General features: G+C 36.7%; 1 protein-coding gene across 1 annotated transcript in view; it reads left to right on the top strand.

Moving 5' to 3' along the window:
- The first annotated feature begins 11,298 nt into the window (after positions 1 to 11,298).
- MALRD1 (MAM and LDL receptor class A domain containing 1) overlaps positions 11,299 to 19,150 on the top strand; it is a 232,787-nt gene continuing 224,935 nt past the window's right edge. Inside the window, exons 1-2 of the mRNA XM_053999538.1 lie at positions 11,299 to 11,461; positions 15,951 to 16,091. Of these exons, the coding sequence (XP_053855513.1) occupies positions 11,299 to 11,461; positions 15,951 to 16,091 (304 nt within the window). The remainder of the gene's footprint in view (positions 11,462 to 15,950; positions 16,092 to 19,150) is intronic.

Genomic DNA, 19,150 nt, shown 5'->3' with positions numbered 1-19,150 from the left:
GTCTCTTCCAGGAATATGGCCACTTGTCATGAGAAATACACTGTCATTTGTTCTTAATAAAAATGTCATTGCTCAAATGGACATTAATAATGTCTTTCTTTAAAGATGAATATAAAATTCAATAAAACCCATCTTTATGATAGCATTAGGAAGACAGAGTTTAAGAGAAAAGCAATTGTTCTGGTCATCTGGTCTGACTGTCCACAACAATTTAAACTGGCAGTTGTACATCCTTCTGCATATAGGAGTATTAAAGTTTGCAGTTTCTTAAAAGTCACAAGTTAGAAGTCAGAAACAGTTTCCAGCCTCCTTATCCTATCCAACAGAGTGTATTTGCTCTCAAAAAATTCTGTGTCTATTAAGCCCTGGGAAACCCGTTCCATCAAACCAAATTAAATACGAAATTGAACCCTAAACTGGGGCCTGGTTGATATTACCAGCAGGTTTTGACCTTGTTTTATTCCCAAGAATTCCAGAGAAATTTTTTTTCTTCAGCTGTTGATTACACTGTCAGAAGGTAATTTATTACCAGAAAGAAAGAGTAAAGTTTTCACTTAAATTCCCATCTTCAAAATCTCCTAAGAGTTCATATATTGGAATGGAACATATCGTACTGCATTTGATGCAAACCACCACAGATTTTACCTTCCTTCAAGATGAATAGGTTTTTTGCTAATTGTGTTCTATTGTGCTAGAACTTATAATTTCAAAATAAACTTTGAGCCATTAAATGAACACCTAATATCTTTCTCACCTAGGCTTTTGCTCCATGGTTGTGCCTTGTTCCTGTCACTTCCCTGAACATCTCTGGACAAATCCCAACCATTGTCATGACCTCTCTGAGTTTTCTTTAGAAAAAACTTACTTCACCACCATGATATCACTGGCAAAAAGACAATGAGAAAATATTTGTTTACTACTTATCATAACTGCTCTTTTCCAGTCTCATAATGTTTAGAGCACATATTTTGCACACTATGTTGGATGAAAGGAGATATCAGAACACAGGACCTGTGGATACAGTGTTGTAGGCAGAGGGTGGTTTCTTTGTCTGCCTCCAAACTGTCTTTCTCGGTTTTGGTAGGTATTATTGCCTCAGCCTGGCCTGGTTTTCCTTTGGGGAAGGGTTATATCACAGACACTGTAGTTGTCCTGTCAGTAATTCATTTGCTAGAAGGTTTGAGTGCAAGGAACAAGGTAACAAATCTCTGTCAATACTTCCTACACCTGCATCCAGTCAGCTGCAGGACCTGCCTGTAGTCAGATTTCATTCTCTTTTCCTGCTGATCATTCTGCATTAGGTTTAGAGTTGACCTCTGATTTGGAGCTATTTATTCAAAAATTCTTGGTGTTTCCATTAGAAAGAAAGTCCCTAATTTTTCCTAAGTCATTGGTTGATGCAATTACATGTTTTCCATCCAGGCATGCTGCAGATATGCACTGGTAGATTTGTACCACAAACTTGTATTCTGCCTGCTCTCTTGGTACACATCTTCAGCTATTGCTGTGAACATTTCTTTTGTGCCACCAGGTCTGAAATTCATTAGTATCTGTCCAGTGCTGTTTGTTGTCTCCCATGGAAAGAGTCAGCTATGTCAAAGCTGTCCATATTTTATGTCACAGAAATTACTGTAGTGAGGACTCGCACCTTGCTGGCAGCAGCCTCAGCAGAAGAACAAAGGAGCTGAGGAGATATAAAGTCTGAAGTGCATTGACAAAATTTAAAGGAGCTCTGAACGTTTTAAATCTCTTGAGAATCTGTTTCAGGGACATTGCTAACTTCTGGTTCACAGGTGTGAAATGGCAATAGGTAAGGTCAACGCTCACCATTGTACTTGGTATATTCCATTTAATTAGACAGGTGATGATACTTTTTCTGACTTTGTTAGCAGAAATCTTCTGCTATTAAATCTTAATTTTAAGGTAAGCTTTTCTAGGTACATATGTACAGAGCAATATGAATTTGTTAGTAATTTCATCTCAAATTTTGGGTTTCTCTTTCTATGATCTAGTCATAATATTATTTTCAAATGAATTGCCATCAATAATTGTTTCCCCTAATATTACTAGAATATTGAAGATGGACTATAGTATATGGTCTGTATTTACCAGATATCCAAAAAATAATTAAGTGCTTCTTATAAAGGAATTTCTATCTGCTTGTGAAACATTAGACTGGGCTTCTACCTCTTCCACAACTGTAAATTTACCTGATATGAAGTTATGCAACTATTCTTTGGTAAATTACTTCATTTCTACATAATTCATGCTAAAAAATGTGATTTTCTTGCAGTAATGGATGTCCAGTCATTTATTTATTGTCTTGAGAATTTTCTTTCCAAAATAGAACAGTAATAGGCAGTAAATCAATAAATATCCATTTACCAGTCTTTGAAGATTAATTTTTAGAGTAGAGCTCTGACTACCTGTGATTACTATTTGATTTCTGGGATTTTGTCCTATGAAGGTTATGCTCAAATTACTTCAATATGATCTGAAATCTTCAGATATCCTTGGTTGCAGTCAGTGAGGCTTCTGACCTTATAAAGACAAGCAGAAGGCTCATTAATCAGTAGGTCTTTATTGGGAATGGGAACATGCTGAATCTCAGTGATAGGTACTGCATCTTGAAGGTTTTGAAACAGTAGATTTGAAATTATGTGCCACTGGTGGAAAGCACCACTCACTTTTTATTGAAAGGGCTCAGATGACATATATGGAAGAAATAGGTACAGGTGACATATATGGAAGTGGTCAAGGATAAAAAAGTAAAGATATTAAATTGTTTTCCATCCCTTTTCACAACCCAGTATATATTTGATATATAGTAACAGGTTGTAGCCTTCATGTCAGTTTGAAAGCATAGATCTCAGGGTTATCAGGGCTTGTCTTGCCCTGTTTGAGCTTGTTTAAACAATTTTATACTGGCCAATTCATTGCAGCCTCATTCAGCATAAGTGGTATGATATTTGCTCTGCAGCAAATGTCTGAAAAATGTATGCATTCCCCGAACAAACAACAGCCATTTATTTAGCTGAGGATGAAGGAGGCATTGGATAACTCTCATACTTCACTTGGGAATCAAGGAGAAGGAAGTGTGCTAAATTGGACCCAAATGAATCCTAGACCAAAGATAAAGACTTTCCAAATTATGCCCCTAAAAGTAATAGTTGCCCTTCTGGTGAAGACTCCAGGTTGTTGATAGCTTGACTTAATATTCCCCCTTTCTTCTTGAGGGAGGTTGAAGTTGCTGATGTTAGACCCAGAGGACCATTGTAGAGATGAAGACAACAGGAAGAATAGAGTTAGACACTTGGAATGTCACGTTCATCAATTGGATTCATGAGGATTTTCTTAGATAACTTGGACTATTAAAACAGAAATTGTGCTGTTTAAAATTCCTAGGTCTATGTTCATATGTTTCCCTACTACTAATAGAAAATTTTGTGCAACAGTTTTATATATTTCATATTTAACTTATTTTATACTGAAATATGGCCACTGGAGTTGCTTAAACAATTCTGCCACTTTGTAGTGTGGTGGACAACTAAGAATATATCCTTTGGGGCAATCTTTTGGCCTAACTTAGAAATTCTCAAGACTCAAATTTTTCTTGAATGTTTTGATAACATTTAGCTAAAATCTTCATTAGAATTGTTTATTTGAACTGCTGTTCATATATTTGACAAAAATGCAGATGGTAATTTGTTCACTCAGGTGAATTGTCTTTTTGATGTGGTAAATACCTAGCTTACAACAGCTGTCTAGAATTTTAAATTGGTAAGGAAAAGCAGTAAAAGTTTATTGCCATACTTGAAATAACCTGTCATTATCTATAAACACCACATTCATTTAAAGCTTTGTAATTCAACAAAAACATTCAATAAGTCTGATAAGGACTGAAAACTACTGCTGCTGATGGTAGGTGATACCTGACTGAAAAACAGCAACCATGTAAACTTTGAAAATAAACACTGGAGATCTTGAATAAAAAATCTCAAAAACATCTTTGCCAGCTGTAGTCTGAAAATGTGTGGTGCATCTCATTGAGCAGGGGATGAGATGAGAAAATGTCTTTTTATCTGAAACTTGATATGCTCAACTGCATTCAAAGCAGCTCTGGAAGTAGTTTTGCTTGCTGCAGGAGGACAACCCCCATGGTGGTAGACCCAAGGCATGGCAGCTTCTCTGGCATTGGTACTCCAAGACTACAAATGTTTTCAAGAGAAAAAAATCTATCAACTTTCTAGGAAGTTTATAGCTAAAACCATACTGGGCTTTTTTCCCTAAGAGAGCAGCTGAAAGCTCGTCACTTTCATGCAGGTGTAGAGGATCACTACCTGATGAATCATGTAGGGATTAGCAGCAGTCTGCATAAGAACTGTAGAGGAAGAATAGGAAATTGGGAAAATTTAGAGGCTGCATGGTAGACTAAGGTATTTAGGAGTTTGGGGCTGTGAAAGGGATTTACCTATTTTATTTGTTTCTTGATTTGATTTTTTTTTTTTCCTGTGACTGGGGAGAATAATATGTTTACTTTAATCACCTGGGACTTGTCTAGCCTGCCAGCTACACTCCTTTTCCCAGACGAGGTTGGGAGGTCTGGGTTATTTTGAGTGATTGGGAGATGGAAATAGTGGTATGGGGTGTTTCTGATTCATTCCCTATCTGTGGTGGTTCTAGGAATATCATTTGGAGCAGCCTCAGTGTCCCTCTGAGCTATATTTACAGCTGTTGCTCTATGAGAGTTTTTACAGCACTGGAAAAATGTCCATGTCTTAGTGGCAGCCAGCTTAGGAAGGTCATAAGAAGGTTTGTTTGTTTGTATATTCTATTTGTTCATTTCTTTGCTTATCCCATTGATCTCTCACTGTAAACAAAGTCACTCAAAGTACAAAGGGACATTAACAAGTTGTTAAAAGCTGCAAGGAAAGTTCTAACATTCTGGAGATCTATGAGAATGTACTACATTTCACATTAACACAAAAATGCATCTAGACTGAGATTCATATTCATTTATCTTAGGTGCAAGGATTAAATTAATCTCTAGATCTAAACAATTTTTTTTTTAATGATAGAACGAAAAATAGTCAAGAAATTAATCACTAGATAGAATATTTCCTACAGTTCCTTGAAATGTGAAACTGCTCTAAGAAAACATATCTCCAATTGAAAAGTGACTAATTTTTTTAATATGTCTGGGTTAATTTAAGAAGTATTACTAGGCATTTTAAACTTAGGATAGAACTGTTTTATTGAGGCAACGCACAGTTATCTTGTGATTTTTTTTTTTCCAAGCAAAGCATGTACTCTGAAGTTTTACACAATTTCATTATAAGTGCTAAACTTCTGCCATTAAGCTCCTGAGTGCTTTAATTCCAAGGACTTTTCCCAAAGCATGTGCCTTCATTGCATAAAGTTGAACTGCATAATAATTGCACTGAAAGTATGTTTCAAAGGAGCTATTCTCTGTTCAGAACATCATCCTTTCACCTAACATCTCTGAAAATCAGAGCTGAAAAGTATCCCTCTCTTATCTTAGTGCAATATTATTTCTTTGTATATCAAGATATTGCCCTAATATTGGCTGACTTAAAATTGGTAGAGAAAGGTTATTAGCATTATTAGTTCCTACTTAGTCTAATGGTCTAGGGGTATCAGGGGGTATCAGAGAAAGTCAGAAATTTTCAGACCACTTATTTGTATATGGATGAGGAAATTAAGCTAAAGGGGAGTTTTGACCAAGAAAGATTTTTAATACATACCTCCTGTCTCTTTTCCAGGAATTATTTCTAGAAATATGTAGAGCGAGCATGACTGCTTGGAAATCCTCAGGAACAGTATCATTGCAGAGATGTTCTAAGGATTAAATCAATAATATGGGAAAACTCCACAGATAATTTTTTTTTTTTTTTTTAGCCTGGTTACTAAGGTATATATTTTGCTGAGACTCCCTCTAGATCTTAGCAGCCTAATTTTCAGCTCTTGGGCATGTGGATGTGTTTCAGGACTAAAGATTAATATTGCAAACCTGGGCTGTGCTGATTTAGCTGCAGCTGTGGGACATGAGCCCAGGGATATTGCTTTTTTCCAGATTTGTCTCTTTTCTTGCTGTTTTTTTAACTAATGTTATGTATGACAGAAGCAGACAGACCATTGGAAGGATTTATTTGCCCTCACGTGCATACTTAGAAGTGATACCGAAGGGTAAGCTTATTTTTCTGTTAAAAAACACCTCTAAAGAACTTTTTTCATGCAGAAATTGACCTCTTTAGGTGGTGTGCCCTGAGAGGTGCTTGTCTGCCTCTGCTACCTGTAATGCCTTTGGTTGCTGTCCAGTCTCTGGCAACCAAGGTTAGGATAGATGAGTTGAGATGGATAGAACTGTTTCATTTGGTTCAGGTTTAATTTTTATAATACTATTTTCCTCCAAACTTTGAAAGAAAGCTGGATCTATTTATGTTCCTTGAGCATGAAGGGAAGGCCAGCTCTTGTTCCAAGAGTTGCTAAGCATGCTTAACGTGTTTACATTTTGGCTCCAGTGAGGGCTGCATTTTTGAAAGAAATGTTCCAACAATGCCTGCACACTGTGTGACCTGAAGCAGAGCAGCCACAGAGAGTGTGCAGTGGATATCCCTGCAGGAGACCAGAGCAGAGGATGAACTCTGGGAGCACACCTAACACTCCTTGGCCACTGATGGGTGTTTCTTCCATGGGACCAGTCTGGAGCAAGTTTGAGTTAAACACCTTATGAAACATATTGAGCCATGTGATGTGATAGTTCATACCACATAATGCATCAGGTCCTCTGCCTCATGGGTTTCACTCTCCCGTGAGACAGTGCCACTTGCTCTAGGTCTCTTGCAGGGACCAGAGAGCTGCTTATAGGAGAGAACAGAACCAAATGCTTGGCAGAATGATGTGATAGAAGAAAGGGAGCAGTATGTGCTGAAACCTGTTGGAAGTCTTCGGTCTGCAAAGCAAATGCTGAGAAAATCTTTATTCCATTCTTATTTCTCTGAAGAAGTACATAGCAGGCAGGAGGTAGAAATGCATCTACCTGATCAGAGTTTATGCCAATTCATAGTTTTACTTTCTACTAGGATATTGCTTTATGGACTAAGAACCACTTTTGGATTTTTTTTTCCCCTGTCATATGTTGCAGTATAGAGAAAGAAGGGCATTTCTTGACAGCTCTTGACAGTTCAGAATTGAAGTACTTTTTTTTCCCAAACTCTAGGTGCAGAAACCATTTGTAGTACGTGGTACACATAGGGAATTTTACCTCCCTCTGAAGATTTTCTCTACTTTATTATCACCTGTGATATCCTCTTGAATTTTATCCATTAAAAAGATGGAAAAGATGCTTCCAAATTGTTTCCCAAAATGTAATATTTTTTTAGTCCGTAATGATCTAGGGCTTTGACATGATTATATCTAGTTCATCACACCTTTTCCTAATACTATGGACTTTTCCCCTTTATTAATTGTAATTATGGTGATCATGATGTACACTGATCAATGCATTAAGTTTGGTTTTAACATCTCAATTGATTTCATTGATTTCTTTTAGCAAATGGAGATGAGTGCTAAGAACACTTGCCCAGAATCCTTTTATTCAAATATATGAATATCTTAGTTCTCAATAGTTATCAGATAACTATAAACTAAACTCAATAGTTTCAGGTAACTATTGAATTAGTGCCACTTAACTGAAAACAGATGCTGTGCAATTATTGCCTTTCACATCTAAGTAAAGAATTCTGTCAGTTCTTGTTAAAAATGGATCAGTTTGGGATAATGGTGATTGCTTGACTTTCTGCTACTGTACAGAAGCCTTTCAGTTACAATTTGACAATTTAAAATTAGAATGCCTTATGACAGTATGAATAGTGTATATTTGGGAAGGGACTCTCAAAAAGAAGTCTTGTCTGAATTTTTGGGAATTATTTTAAAAATACATTTTTGGTGGTTTTATTAATAATCGTCTAAAATTACTCTTGCATGAAAGATTTTGGGGGATTTTGTTAAAATTAACAGTGTTTACTAAATCTTTGTGTTAGAAGAAAGGAGATATGTGTTAAAGATTCATACACTGGCACAGTACTGCTCCCTAGTCTGATCACATAAAGAAAAAAAAAAAGCAAATTATAAGTTTACTGTTTAAAAGTTATATTAAACTTAATGAAATTTTAATTACTCTGAAAGAGTGACTTGATGCTACTCTATAAGACTTTTCCCTGAAAGAAAATTAGTATTTACAGCAAAATTTGAACATATTTTCAGATGGTGAAGCTCATATCCCAGTTTTTTAGTTCTTTCCTCTGTTTCATTACTGATAATAACTGGCTCTACAAAAACCTAAAGGAGAATTGCTAACTGAAATCCATTTTATGCTTAAGCAAATAACTTTCTGTTCACATGAAAAATGGTCTCAAAAATGCAAAGCTTTTCTGGTCGTGTTTGGATTTCTTTCTAAGACTTACCTTTTCAAACTCCTAGATTAAATATCTGAAACTTTTTCAACATTTACTTAAGATGAAGGCTGAGTGGGAAATCTTTTTCACTTACATGAAATGTGACTTGTCTTGTCTTAAGTTAAATTAATTCGGGTAAGCCAGAAAAATCCAGATTTGATGCAGTTATCTGTTTTAACTTTCTTTTCTTTTTAAAATCTGCTTGTTTGCTAAAATAACTTTGTAAATAGACATAGTGTCTGGCTTTGCTTGCTTTCCTTTCAGTCTTCATTTTCTCTGCAATATTTCTCTAGTGCTCCTAAAAATACCCTTTAGTTAGTGCCCATCTTCTTTTCTTGACATCCTGCATATTTTTTGCCAGTTTATACTTTTCCCTCTCTGCTTCCTTTATGTTTTTTCAGGGTGCTTCCAGTTCAGTACTTAAAGTATTTATCCATTTGACATTCCCTGAAAGTCCTTTGCTTCTGAGTCATCTTCTTGTTCCTTTCTATATGATTTTCAGAAATAAAAAAAATCTTTGTTGTTCTTATTCTTAGTTAACGAGAGGGCTGAACTGTTGCTCTCATCAAGAAACTCTCCCAACATGTACATAGCCAAACACTTCCCAAAAAAATGAGACACCTTTTCTTTAATTTTGCACTTTCTGTTAGGCCTTCACTGAAATACTTTTTCCCTTATTCCCTTAAAGATCCATGGATTACACCCTAAATATTTCTGAATATTTGATAAATTTTTCATTTATTTCCACTCATAACAGATTTTATTGTGGTTTTGACTTATTTGGCCTATGCAAATTTGCTTGTTATGAATGTTTTAGAGCATATCAAGCTGGAAATGGAAACCAGTTCCTGTCAAAATTATCCTTTGATTCAGAATACTTGTATACAGATTTATACTACAGGCATAGCAGTTCAACAGTTGGGAAAAATGTGGTGGGAGATTTTATAAAATGAAAGAAAGCTGAAAGACAGGGAAATCCTGGTATTGTGATGCTTATCAGTGTGAGGGGAGTTTAAGAAGATATAAAGGAAAAAAGAAATAAGATAAAATATTGTATGTTGGAGAAAATTAGTTGAAAGCAGCTGAATAGCAGAAATATTTAAGCTTTTACAAATGTAGTAACATGAAAATATATGGCATAAGGTGTTCTGGTTTTTGTTGGTTTTTTTAATATAAGCTTCTAGTCTAATCTGTACTTACAGACTGGGAGAAGACAATTCAGTGATATGCATTCTGGAGGAATATATATATATATATATATATGTATATGTCAATGAACTTTTAATTAATTTAGTTGTAGCTCTGCTTTTTATCAGGAAGTTTTCCAAACAGCTCTATGGCCTGAGGACAAAGCATTAAAATAAAACAGCTAAAACAATGTCCACAGAAATAATGATGAAAAGGGTAGAGTTGAACCAAATGAGCTGGAAAATGCTTTCTAGGCAGAGCAGGAACCTTTGTCACAATAAACATGTGCCTGCCTCTGGTGTTGGAGATAATAGGAAGTTGCATCAGACCTTGCACTTCTTCCCTTCAGGTGATGTTGGAGTAGTAGTCTTTGTTCCCTGACAAGAGATTTCTTACACTAGGAAAATACAGATCTGCAGAACATACAAATGATTTATTCCCCTCCAGGCAGAGTTTGCATGTTTCTCTTTACAGGTACTATGGCACTTGTGCATTCCAATCAGCATACTTTAGTTACACAGATATATCTTGTCTTATTTCTGCTTACCAGGGCTAACAGGCAAATCAGAGTTATGCATGGTGGGATGTGCATTCCCCTGACTTGATTTTGTGAATTCGTGGGTGACAAAGTCTCCAGACCTGCTAGCATCAGTTACTTGTTACAAGCTGCCACTTGGGATTTTTTTTTTTTCATCCCACTATTCCTATTAGAGGAATGCTATACCTACCTGAGTGCCACATTTATTTTGTCTAGTTCTCACCATTATTTCCCTTCCAAATTTTGTGATTAACTTCTCTTTTTCCTACCAGCACTGCATCCTTGGGTTTGGGGCATTTGAAGTATTTAAGCCACTTCACTAAAACAATTTTCCTGATTTTAAGCCACTTCACTAAAACAATTTTCCTGATTTTATGTGATGCTAGGCTGAATGAAACAAGTTGATTCAACATTCTCTCACAAGGTTGGATCTTTTGATTGTTTGGATCTCCAAGTCTCCCTCCTTGTGAAGATCCTTGAGTCATTGGTCTAAAGGTGTGGCCAGAACCACTGTGATTTGGTGAAACATTGAAACATGCTGAAAGGTGTTACTAAAACATCCTCATAACAAGAGACAGAAGTCAGTGCACTGATTTGCAATCACTTTGATGCAAAATCAATTGAAATTTGAATTTCTCTACTGTTTTTCACATTTAATGTACAAACTTTTCATGCATTTTGTAAACATTTGTCAATTCCTTCTGAGCAAATAGAGGTCTAGGTGGGTGTTGGTCATTTAGTAATTCTACCCCGTTTTCCTGTTGTTTTCTTACCTAATATACTTTCAAACCACTGAGCAATAAATCCAGTCAGTAAGTTAATGATATACAGTTGACTTTCAGAGCATGTGCCAATATTTTTTAGTCATAAAACGTTATATTCAGTTAAATATTATCCTAAGACACACCAGATTCAAAGTCACTGCTTTGCAGAAGCAGTGACTTCCTGTAAGCTGCAGATTAAGAAACTGAGGTTCTAAAAACATCTCCCAGAGAGATGTGTGTAAACACAGCTTGGTAAAAGGTGCTTCATGACCAGTACTAGGCAGTTTCAGTAATTATTGTCCAAGTGAAGGCTTGGATAGTAACATAGCCCATGAACAGGCTCCTGTACGTCTGCGTGCTGTGTTGCTTTGCTCCGGTGGACACTCAGTCATCCACAACAAGTGGGTGCCAGCGTGGGGATGGCTCTTCTGCTCCACCTGGAGAAGTGTGCATCTCCACCGACTGCTGTGGAGACAGCGGTGATGAGAAACAAGGTAAGTCTGGTGGGCCTTAGACGTGTGATACAGTTTGGTAACTGAATGTGACAGAAGAGAGAACTAGGGGGCAGGCTTTTATGTTAAAAAATGTTTGGGAATTCTTTTTTTTGTTTGTTTGTTTTTTACCCTCTTCATTTTCTAAAGAAAAGTTTATTCTAGCTTCAGTTTGATTTTTCACGCTTTTTTTCTTTTTCAACATTTGTGAAGCACAAGACTCTCATGAATCTTCACATGGATATTACATCACAAAACAAGTGTTTCCTCATCCAAATTCAATGAAGATTCAGCAAGTAATACCTTTTTCCTTAATTTGTGGGAAACTTATTTGATAGAATTCAGATTGAATACAAAATACCTAGACCAAGGTATAAGCTACAACATTTTTTTTTTTTTTTTTTTTTTTTTTTTTTTTTTTTTTTTTTTTTGTCTAGACAAGGGTGGAACTTTCCTTGAATTCATGAACTGATTAGCAACTGATTATCCTAGCTTAAACTTTGTCACATGCATTGGTTACAAATACAATTGGTGCTATTTCCTGTAAGGAATTGATCTAAGTGGTGAGAGTGAATTTTAACTGCTATTCTCTGAGTAAAATTGCAACAGAATTCCAGTATTTCCAGAATACTGTACTACAAAATGCTGCTGCAAATGATTTCATGTCATGTCTTTAAGCCCAGCTGGAAATGAAACATCACACAGTTGCTTGCTTGTGGTGGAATGGGAGAAATGTAGTAAAACTTGTGTGTTGAGATAAGAAGAGTTTATTAATTGAAAACAAAAATAAAGTAAAATAAAACAGGGTAATTATGGTAAATAATAATGATAACAAAAAGGAAAAAATGCAATTCATGTACAATACAATTGCTTGCCACTCACTGACTGGTGCCAAACCTCCCCTTCCTGATCCCAGATCAGCTGTGCTTCCAGCTAACTCCCCCCAGTTTATATAGTGGGCATGACCCTTCCCAGCTATGCTCCCCCCTGCCCCAGTTTTGGTGGTTTTCTTTTGTTTTTTTACAGAATTACAGAATATTCTGAGTTGGAAGGGACCCACAAGGATCACCGAGTCCAACGCTGAAGTGCATGGCCCGTATGCAGACCATACCTAGAGCCTTGCTGTGATTAGCACCAGGCTCTGATCAGCTGAGCCAGCCCTGCAAACTCCTCACTGGCACAGCATGAGGAAAAGGGAAAAAATAAGTCCTTGCCATAGGATATATATGACTTAGCAAAAACCAAAACATCAGCACGTTATCAACACCACTGTCATTCTGAATCCACTGTAACAGCTACTGAGAAGAAATTAACTCTTCTCTAGCTGAAACCAGGACAGATGTATAAGGTAGTCCTTCTCCTTGAGGATTTTTGTTCTGAGTCCAAAGAAAAGCTTTATCAAAAATTTTAATTCTAACTAAAAAGCTTATCTAAGTTCTTCTCCTTACTATAAAACAACGGAAGCTACCGTTTTTGTTGGGATTTTAAAATTTAACTTTAAATATAAAACAGATGGTCTTTAGATGAGCCTGTATCTATCTGTCCACAATGAAAACTATTAATTAGAGCATGTTAGCAATCACTGAATTCAGCTGAAATCTGTGAGAAAGAGCAGTAACTTAAATCTGGGTTCTTCAAATTACAATTGTGTGTCCAACCACATAAAGATTTTCTTCCTAAAACAGAACTCCCTGTTTTATCCAAAGAGGATGCAGAGATCTATTTGGAGCAGGAGTCTAGAATCAGCTCTAGGATACTTGCTTTTTATTGGATATCAGGACATTTTTGTAAATTTCCTGTGCTGTACAAAAATGTATTAAATGGCAGTGGCTGAAATGCCTGTTGAATTCCCTGACGTGTCTAACGCATCTCAGGTTAGCATATATTTTTATCACTTGCCCAAGAGGTGGGTATGCCAAGTTCCACTGCATAGCCTTGAAATCCTCATTGTGCTTGGTCTTGGTTTCCCTGGAAAGGGCATTTACTCCAGGCAGCATTTTCTATTGTGATTGCAGAATATGGAACAAAATTTGCATTCTTCCATTATCTTTTATGGAGGATTTTTACACTTGTCTGTTGAGGGAATGCAGCTGCAGACAAATGCTTATATGAAAGTAGAGAATTAAAGGTTTCTCCAAAGACTAGTATGAGCCTTTGGTCTCTGTAAAAGCCCTAAATATGAAATCATTTTGTATTTCATGTGAACGAGCTAGAGGCGTTGAACTAGGCTTTGAGGGACAGGCTGCATGCTGGGACTGCTTGGATAATGCTCTGGATTACTTCAGGAGATAAATCAGCTGTCAGACATGAAGATACAGATCAGGGAGTCAAACTGAAGATTTGCCCTGCTGCCACTCTTTCTTGGGATTTGGGATTATTGCAAAATTATTTTTCTGCTTAGGTTTCATCTCCTGGTCTCATGTTGGTGACAGGTGCCTGGTCTTTTCCCTGGGCTTTGCTCAGTTTTAAAGAAGCTTCTGCAGTGAAAATATATAAAAATTGGAATTCCAGTTTTTATTGTTCACTTGGTCTTCATACTGCAAAGTATTTGCCATGAAATGAATAATAACTAAATACTCTTAAATATATTTTTCTCCCAGAATATCCTAAACTGAGATTTTATACACATGCACACTTGAAATAGAACCTTTAACTGTCATCTGTTCCTGTGAGACTTGGAATTTTTTCTTAGAAGTTATTTTAGATTTTTTTTTGTTCACAGGAAACTCAGCAAAAATTATCTAAAAAATCCCACACATTTCTTCCTTCTGAACTTTTCCTCTCTATGCAGTGATTTTTACCTTTGTAAATCTATCTTCCAGCAAATTTACATTGGTTTGCTTTGAAGCTATATTTTTGAAAATTAATATTGCCTTGGAACATAATGATGAAATTTTTTTTTAATTTAAAATGGTACAATTCTTTGTATTTCATGCATATTATTTTGCAATTGTTTTTCCAGGTATGAGAAAATTCTTGAAGAAATATTGAGTGTGATTTGGTGCATCTCATGCAATGCCAAGCAGATATATATACTTCAGTAGTGTTAGTGCTTTTGATGAACCTCTGACATGCCTTTTAGTCACTTAAAGATCTAAGGAATAAAAGCAGCAATAAAAAGTTGGTTGATGGCTCAGCCAATGTGCACATTAACTTGAGTCTGGAATAATGAATTATTTCTGTTTTCCCCTCACCTTGTAATTAATTGTTGCAGTAAACTGATATGAATATGAAAGTAATGAAATTGAACATCATAGTGTGATTATCAATGCTGCAGTTGTTACTTTATTTAAAATGACCAGTGAATTATGATAATACAGACTAGACCAAAAGCATTAGCAGGGGCCTGGAGTGGGCACCAATTAGAGAGGGAGTGTGAAGGCATTGTAGCTCTTGTATCCAACCAGAATCCCAATTAGAAGGCAGGGTCTTAGCCACCTTCCTCTGCTGTGTAAGACAAAGGGCAGGGGAAATGAAAGTTTCCACACAGGACACAAAATCTGGAGACAATGCCACATACTCGCTGCTCTGCTTGGGCTCGGGTTGCAATAAGTTTGTTCTTTACAGCTGCATCTACTTAGACTTATTTTTAAATTAAATCCTTCCACCACTACAAGAAGTACTTCAAGGAATGGGGTTGTCCAGCCTGTCAAGCACATCCAAGCACTTTCATTCAGTTTGGATGTGATGCATAAAGGGCTGTTTGACACCTGTGCAAAAACCAACATCTGTCCCTCCAGCCCAGTAAGCAGTTATTTATCTGGTCCCATACCTACCTCAAATTGCCTGAATGAATTCATACACCAAACGGGGTTTGGTGCCAGAAAGGTGTTCTGCCTTCCTTTTCCAACCTATGCTGCTCTACAGGGGAATCTGGAAGGGGGAAAATGCTCCTTCCTTACCACATTGTGAAGTGTACTGGAAGAGATAAGAAAGAGGAAAGACAAGTGGGGACACTGTGCTATTCTGAGGATTGTTTTTGTCTCTTGTTTGAATGATGTGAAATCAAAAATAAAACCAAACTTGCTCTCTGATTGGATCCTGGTGTTGATTCTTTGTTTTTCTGTGCAAGAACTCTGGACAAATTCTTCACCTTAGAGCTGCAGTATATTTTAAGAACAATCTTTGCATATAAACTATACTAGCTTGGAGATTTTCCTACAAACAGGTGATTACACACATATTTGTGATGAAAAGAGCACATAGCATAGTAATAAAATATTAAACTGACAAGTTTGGATTTGGTTTGGTGGAGGAAGGACTTGGTTGATTGTTTGGGGTTTTTTTCCCCCATGTTCATTCTCAGTTGTCTTTTTTTCCACTGTGCTGCTTCTCTGTGTTCATGATTTAAACATTCTGGTGTTTCTCACTTTTTTTCAGGGCCCTGTTCAGAGTGTTTCTGTGTGTTAACTATACAGCAAATAATGGGAAAAAATATCCTTTTGCTTCTGTTTTTAAGCATTTAATTTTTTGTTTGTTTGCTTCAATTCAGGTTCCTCCTGGAACAACTGTGATTTTGAAACCAATCTATGCAGAGTTCTTCCTGAATTCAATTTACAGCCTGGCTGGATAAGAAGAAATGGTCAATCTGGGATGGGACCACCATACTTTGACCACAATGGGAATGAGAGTGGTAAGACTCCTCATGTTCTTTGGGGAAACCATGGACTCTTACATATTATGTAGTTTTCTATTTAATTTACTAAATTTTGCTAATTTCTTGATTGTTCAATTATATTCTGCCACATATTTCCTGAGCATTTGTGTCTTTTGAGGTGATTTTGAGGTTTCTTTAAGGTGATTGCGATTACAATAACCCAGAATTCCAGGGGGAAAGGGGAGGAGTAAGACAATATTCTAGTAAGCAATTCTTGTTATCATAGAAGAGCAAGTAATCAGTTTCAAAAGATGTGTTTACCTACCAGAGTGATCTTTACTTGTTCTGGAGATATTAGGTGGTAAATTCAGTCTTGACTTGCAAAGTTTAGAAAATTTGAGACATATTTTAATGTTTTCTTGGACTGGTAAATGCCTGGAGTGTGTGTATCTATCATCTGTGACTAATATTGCTACTCCAAATATTTTGAGAGAAGAGGACTTTGTATTTGGAGATAGGATAAGCTTTGATAGTCTGTTTTTGAGACAGCTTCTTCATAAATCTTCTTACAATTCTACTTTACCTTGAAGAGTGTCTCTCAACTAAGTAATTTATTTTCTCTTTCCTCAGACAAAATTTACCCTTTATACTTGTCCTATGGCCAAATTAACCCTGCCTTTTCTTCTGTGATACATAGTGTAATACAAGAGCTGTTTAGTTCTCTTCTCCATATTTTCTGTTATTCTCTTTCCCTTCACCTCCACCCACACCCTGTCATCCATTCTAGGCACAAGCAGTGCTTTGGAAGCCTTCATGCTGAGCACCTGAAGGCAGGCATGCAATGTTGGAGCATGTACAAGAAGAGACTCCTATGTGGGACGCAAGTGTTGTTATGATTAGCCCAGGTGCTTTACACCCTGTTCCCAAACTGTGATGATCTGGGAGTGTGGAAATCTGCACTGTTCTTAAGTAGCATCTCCTACACATTGCATAAGCCATCAAAGAGGTAGAACTTCCCAATAATGATGAGTATAAATTGGTGGTTTCAAGGGGAATGTATGGAAAAGTTGCTTAGAATTCAGCACATGAAAATGAAACCCAAATTTAATTTTTTTTATTGAAGCAAACAGCAACCAAAGCCCCCATTCTAGGTTTTCCTGCAAGTTCTCATTTCACAGTGGATAATTCTCATGATACTCTGCAATTAGGAAATTTTATATATCTGATGTGCTTTTAGCAACTTCAGTTTTTGCTTGTGTGTATCTCAGAAGCACATCCTGCTGTGTGTATTATGCTTCCAAATATAAGGTTGCTCTTAAATAAGTGTTGATTTAGACCAATGTTGGCACAAAAATGTGAGCAGCTACCGAACCTTTTTCATAAACACAAGCTTTTTCTCGAGTATGCAAGTTGTGAAATAGTTTAAAATAATAAATCTTTTCTCATTACGAAACACATTAAAAACCCCAAAAGTACCATGCACTACAAATATAGCAAACTCTTGGCTAGAATCAAAATAGGTTAGCCAGGCAACAGTCTTGCTGTAGTTGAAGTTTCTAGAATTTTACACCCCACATCAGGATGCAGCAAACGCCAGAAAGACACACTAAAAATCAATAAAAACTGGTGGGGAAGGAAAAATGTAACTTGCACAGTCTGCCAAAGCCAGGCAAAGATTGAGAATCATGAACTGAAGTGTTTGTTGCAGACGAAGCAAACTGTTCAGTCACCTGTATTGTTCACATTTACTTGTTTTGGCCCTTCAGTCACTGTTGTATCTGCCAGGTCTCAATTGTGCAGTGGTCATGTTAATCTAAGTTATTTTATTCAGGTAGCAGGAAGCTCAAATACTTGTAGCTATTCAGCTTTCTGAGAGGCTGTGTACTCAGATCAGTGAACTGAATAGCTAAGGAGATTTAAATGCATTGTATTAATTTGCTTCTATTTTTCTACCTGGAGAATGTCTAAACTGCACTTTCATTTTCTAAATGGTGATTCTAATTGCCTACAAAATATATATATCTTCTTATGGCAGTGAGTCGAGTTTTCCCGCTGCTGGTGACTCAATAGACTGTGTAATCTGTTTTATGTTGGTTCCTGCTTAAAACCTAGAAATGATTCTCTATCATGACAACTGAGCAGAGTATGCTCTATGGTGGGGTGTTAAAGGAAGACTTCCTGCCACCAGGATAAAACACACACATTAGCAGAAAAGCAAAGATCCCTTGGTAAATTTAACTCCTTTGAAGATTTATGTAATCATTTACCAGAACCCAAATATTTCCTTAGGCCTGTCTCTCGTGGATCTTTTTTTTTTTTTTTTTTTTCACTGAAAAAGTAATTGAACAAAACAGTGACAACCACTTTAAAAGAACACCAAAAAAATCCACAACTTGATTTTGCTAGAAGAAACTATTCTCTATGCAGAGGTGTAATCTGAAATGACTGTTCAATGAATTTCTTAAAATTAGTATTTCTTCCCTATCTGTGTAAAACTTAAAATTCCTGTGGCAGGTGAAAAATAAACTTTTTACTCTTATACACATTCATCTTTAGAGAACTAAAAGAAAAAAATTCAAAATTTCATGGAGCTAACATCCAATGGAACATATTGGAGTCAGGGACAGGGCACTGCAGAGACACCAAGCCATCTGTTGTGGGTAGGAGTAATACCCTTGCAGCTGGCAGGCTCCAAAAGTGCTGCCTGAGCAGTCAGGAAAGGTCTAAAACCGGGGGGCACATGGCCACTGCCCTGGTAGCAGGCTGCAAAATGCTCCTCTGTGGGGGATTGCTCAGCTGGCTCCAGCCCTGAGCTGGGCTGGTGGTGCTTCATCAGGGGCTTTCCAGTTCCACACAAGGATGAGAGGTCAAGGTGAGTAGTTTAATAAATTAAGTAGTTAGATGTTTTCATCTACCCTCTGATATTTGGTGAATGTATTCATCCTTATTTTTAGGATTTTTTTTTCCTTTAGTCCTGCTTGGCCTTTTTTTCTCCTTCATCTTCTTCCTTTCATTAGCATGTGAATGTCAGAGGACAGCAAGTTACTTGACACTGTTTGGAGTTTGGGAAGAGGAAGAGAAAGGAAGAAAAAGAA

This window comes from Vidua macroura, chromosome 1 (assembly GCF_024509145.1).
Source record: "Vidua macroura isolate BioBank_ID:100142 chromosome 1, ASM2450914v1, whole genome shotgun sequence".
Classification (NCBI taxonomy): Eukaryota; Metazoa; Chordata; class Aves; order Passeriformes; family Viduidae; genus Vidua; species Vidua macroura.
The sequence above is the reverse complement of the archived record's forward strand: the minus strand, read 5'-3'. Positions and strand labels throughout refer to the sequence as shown.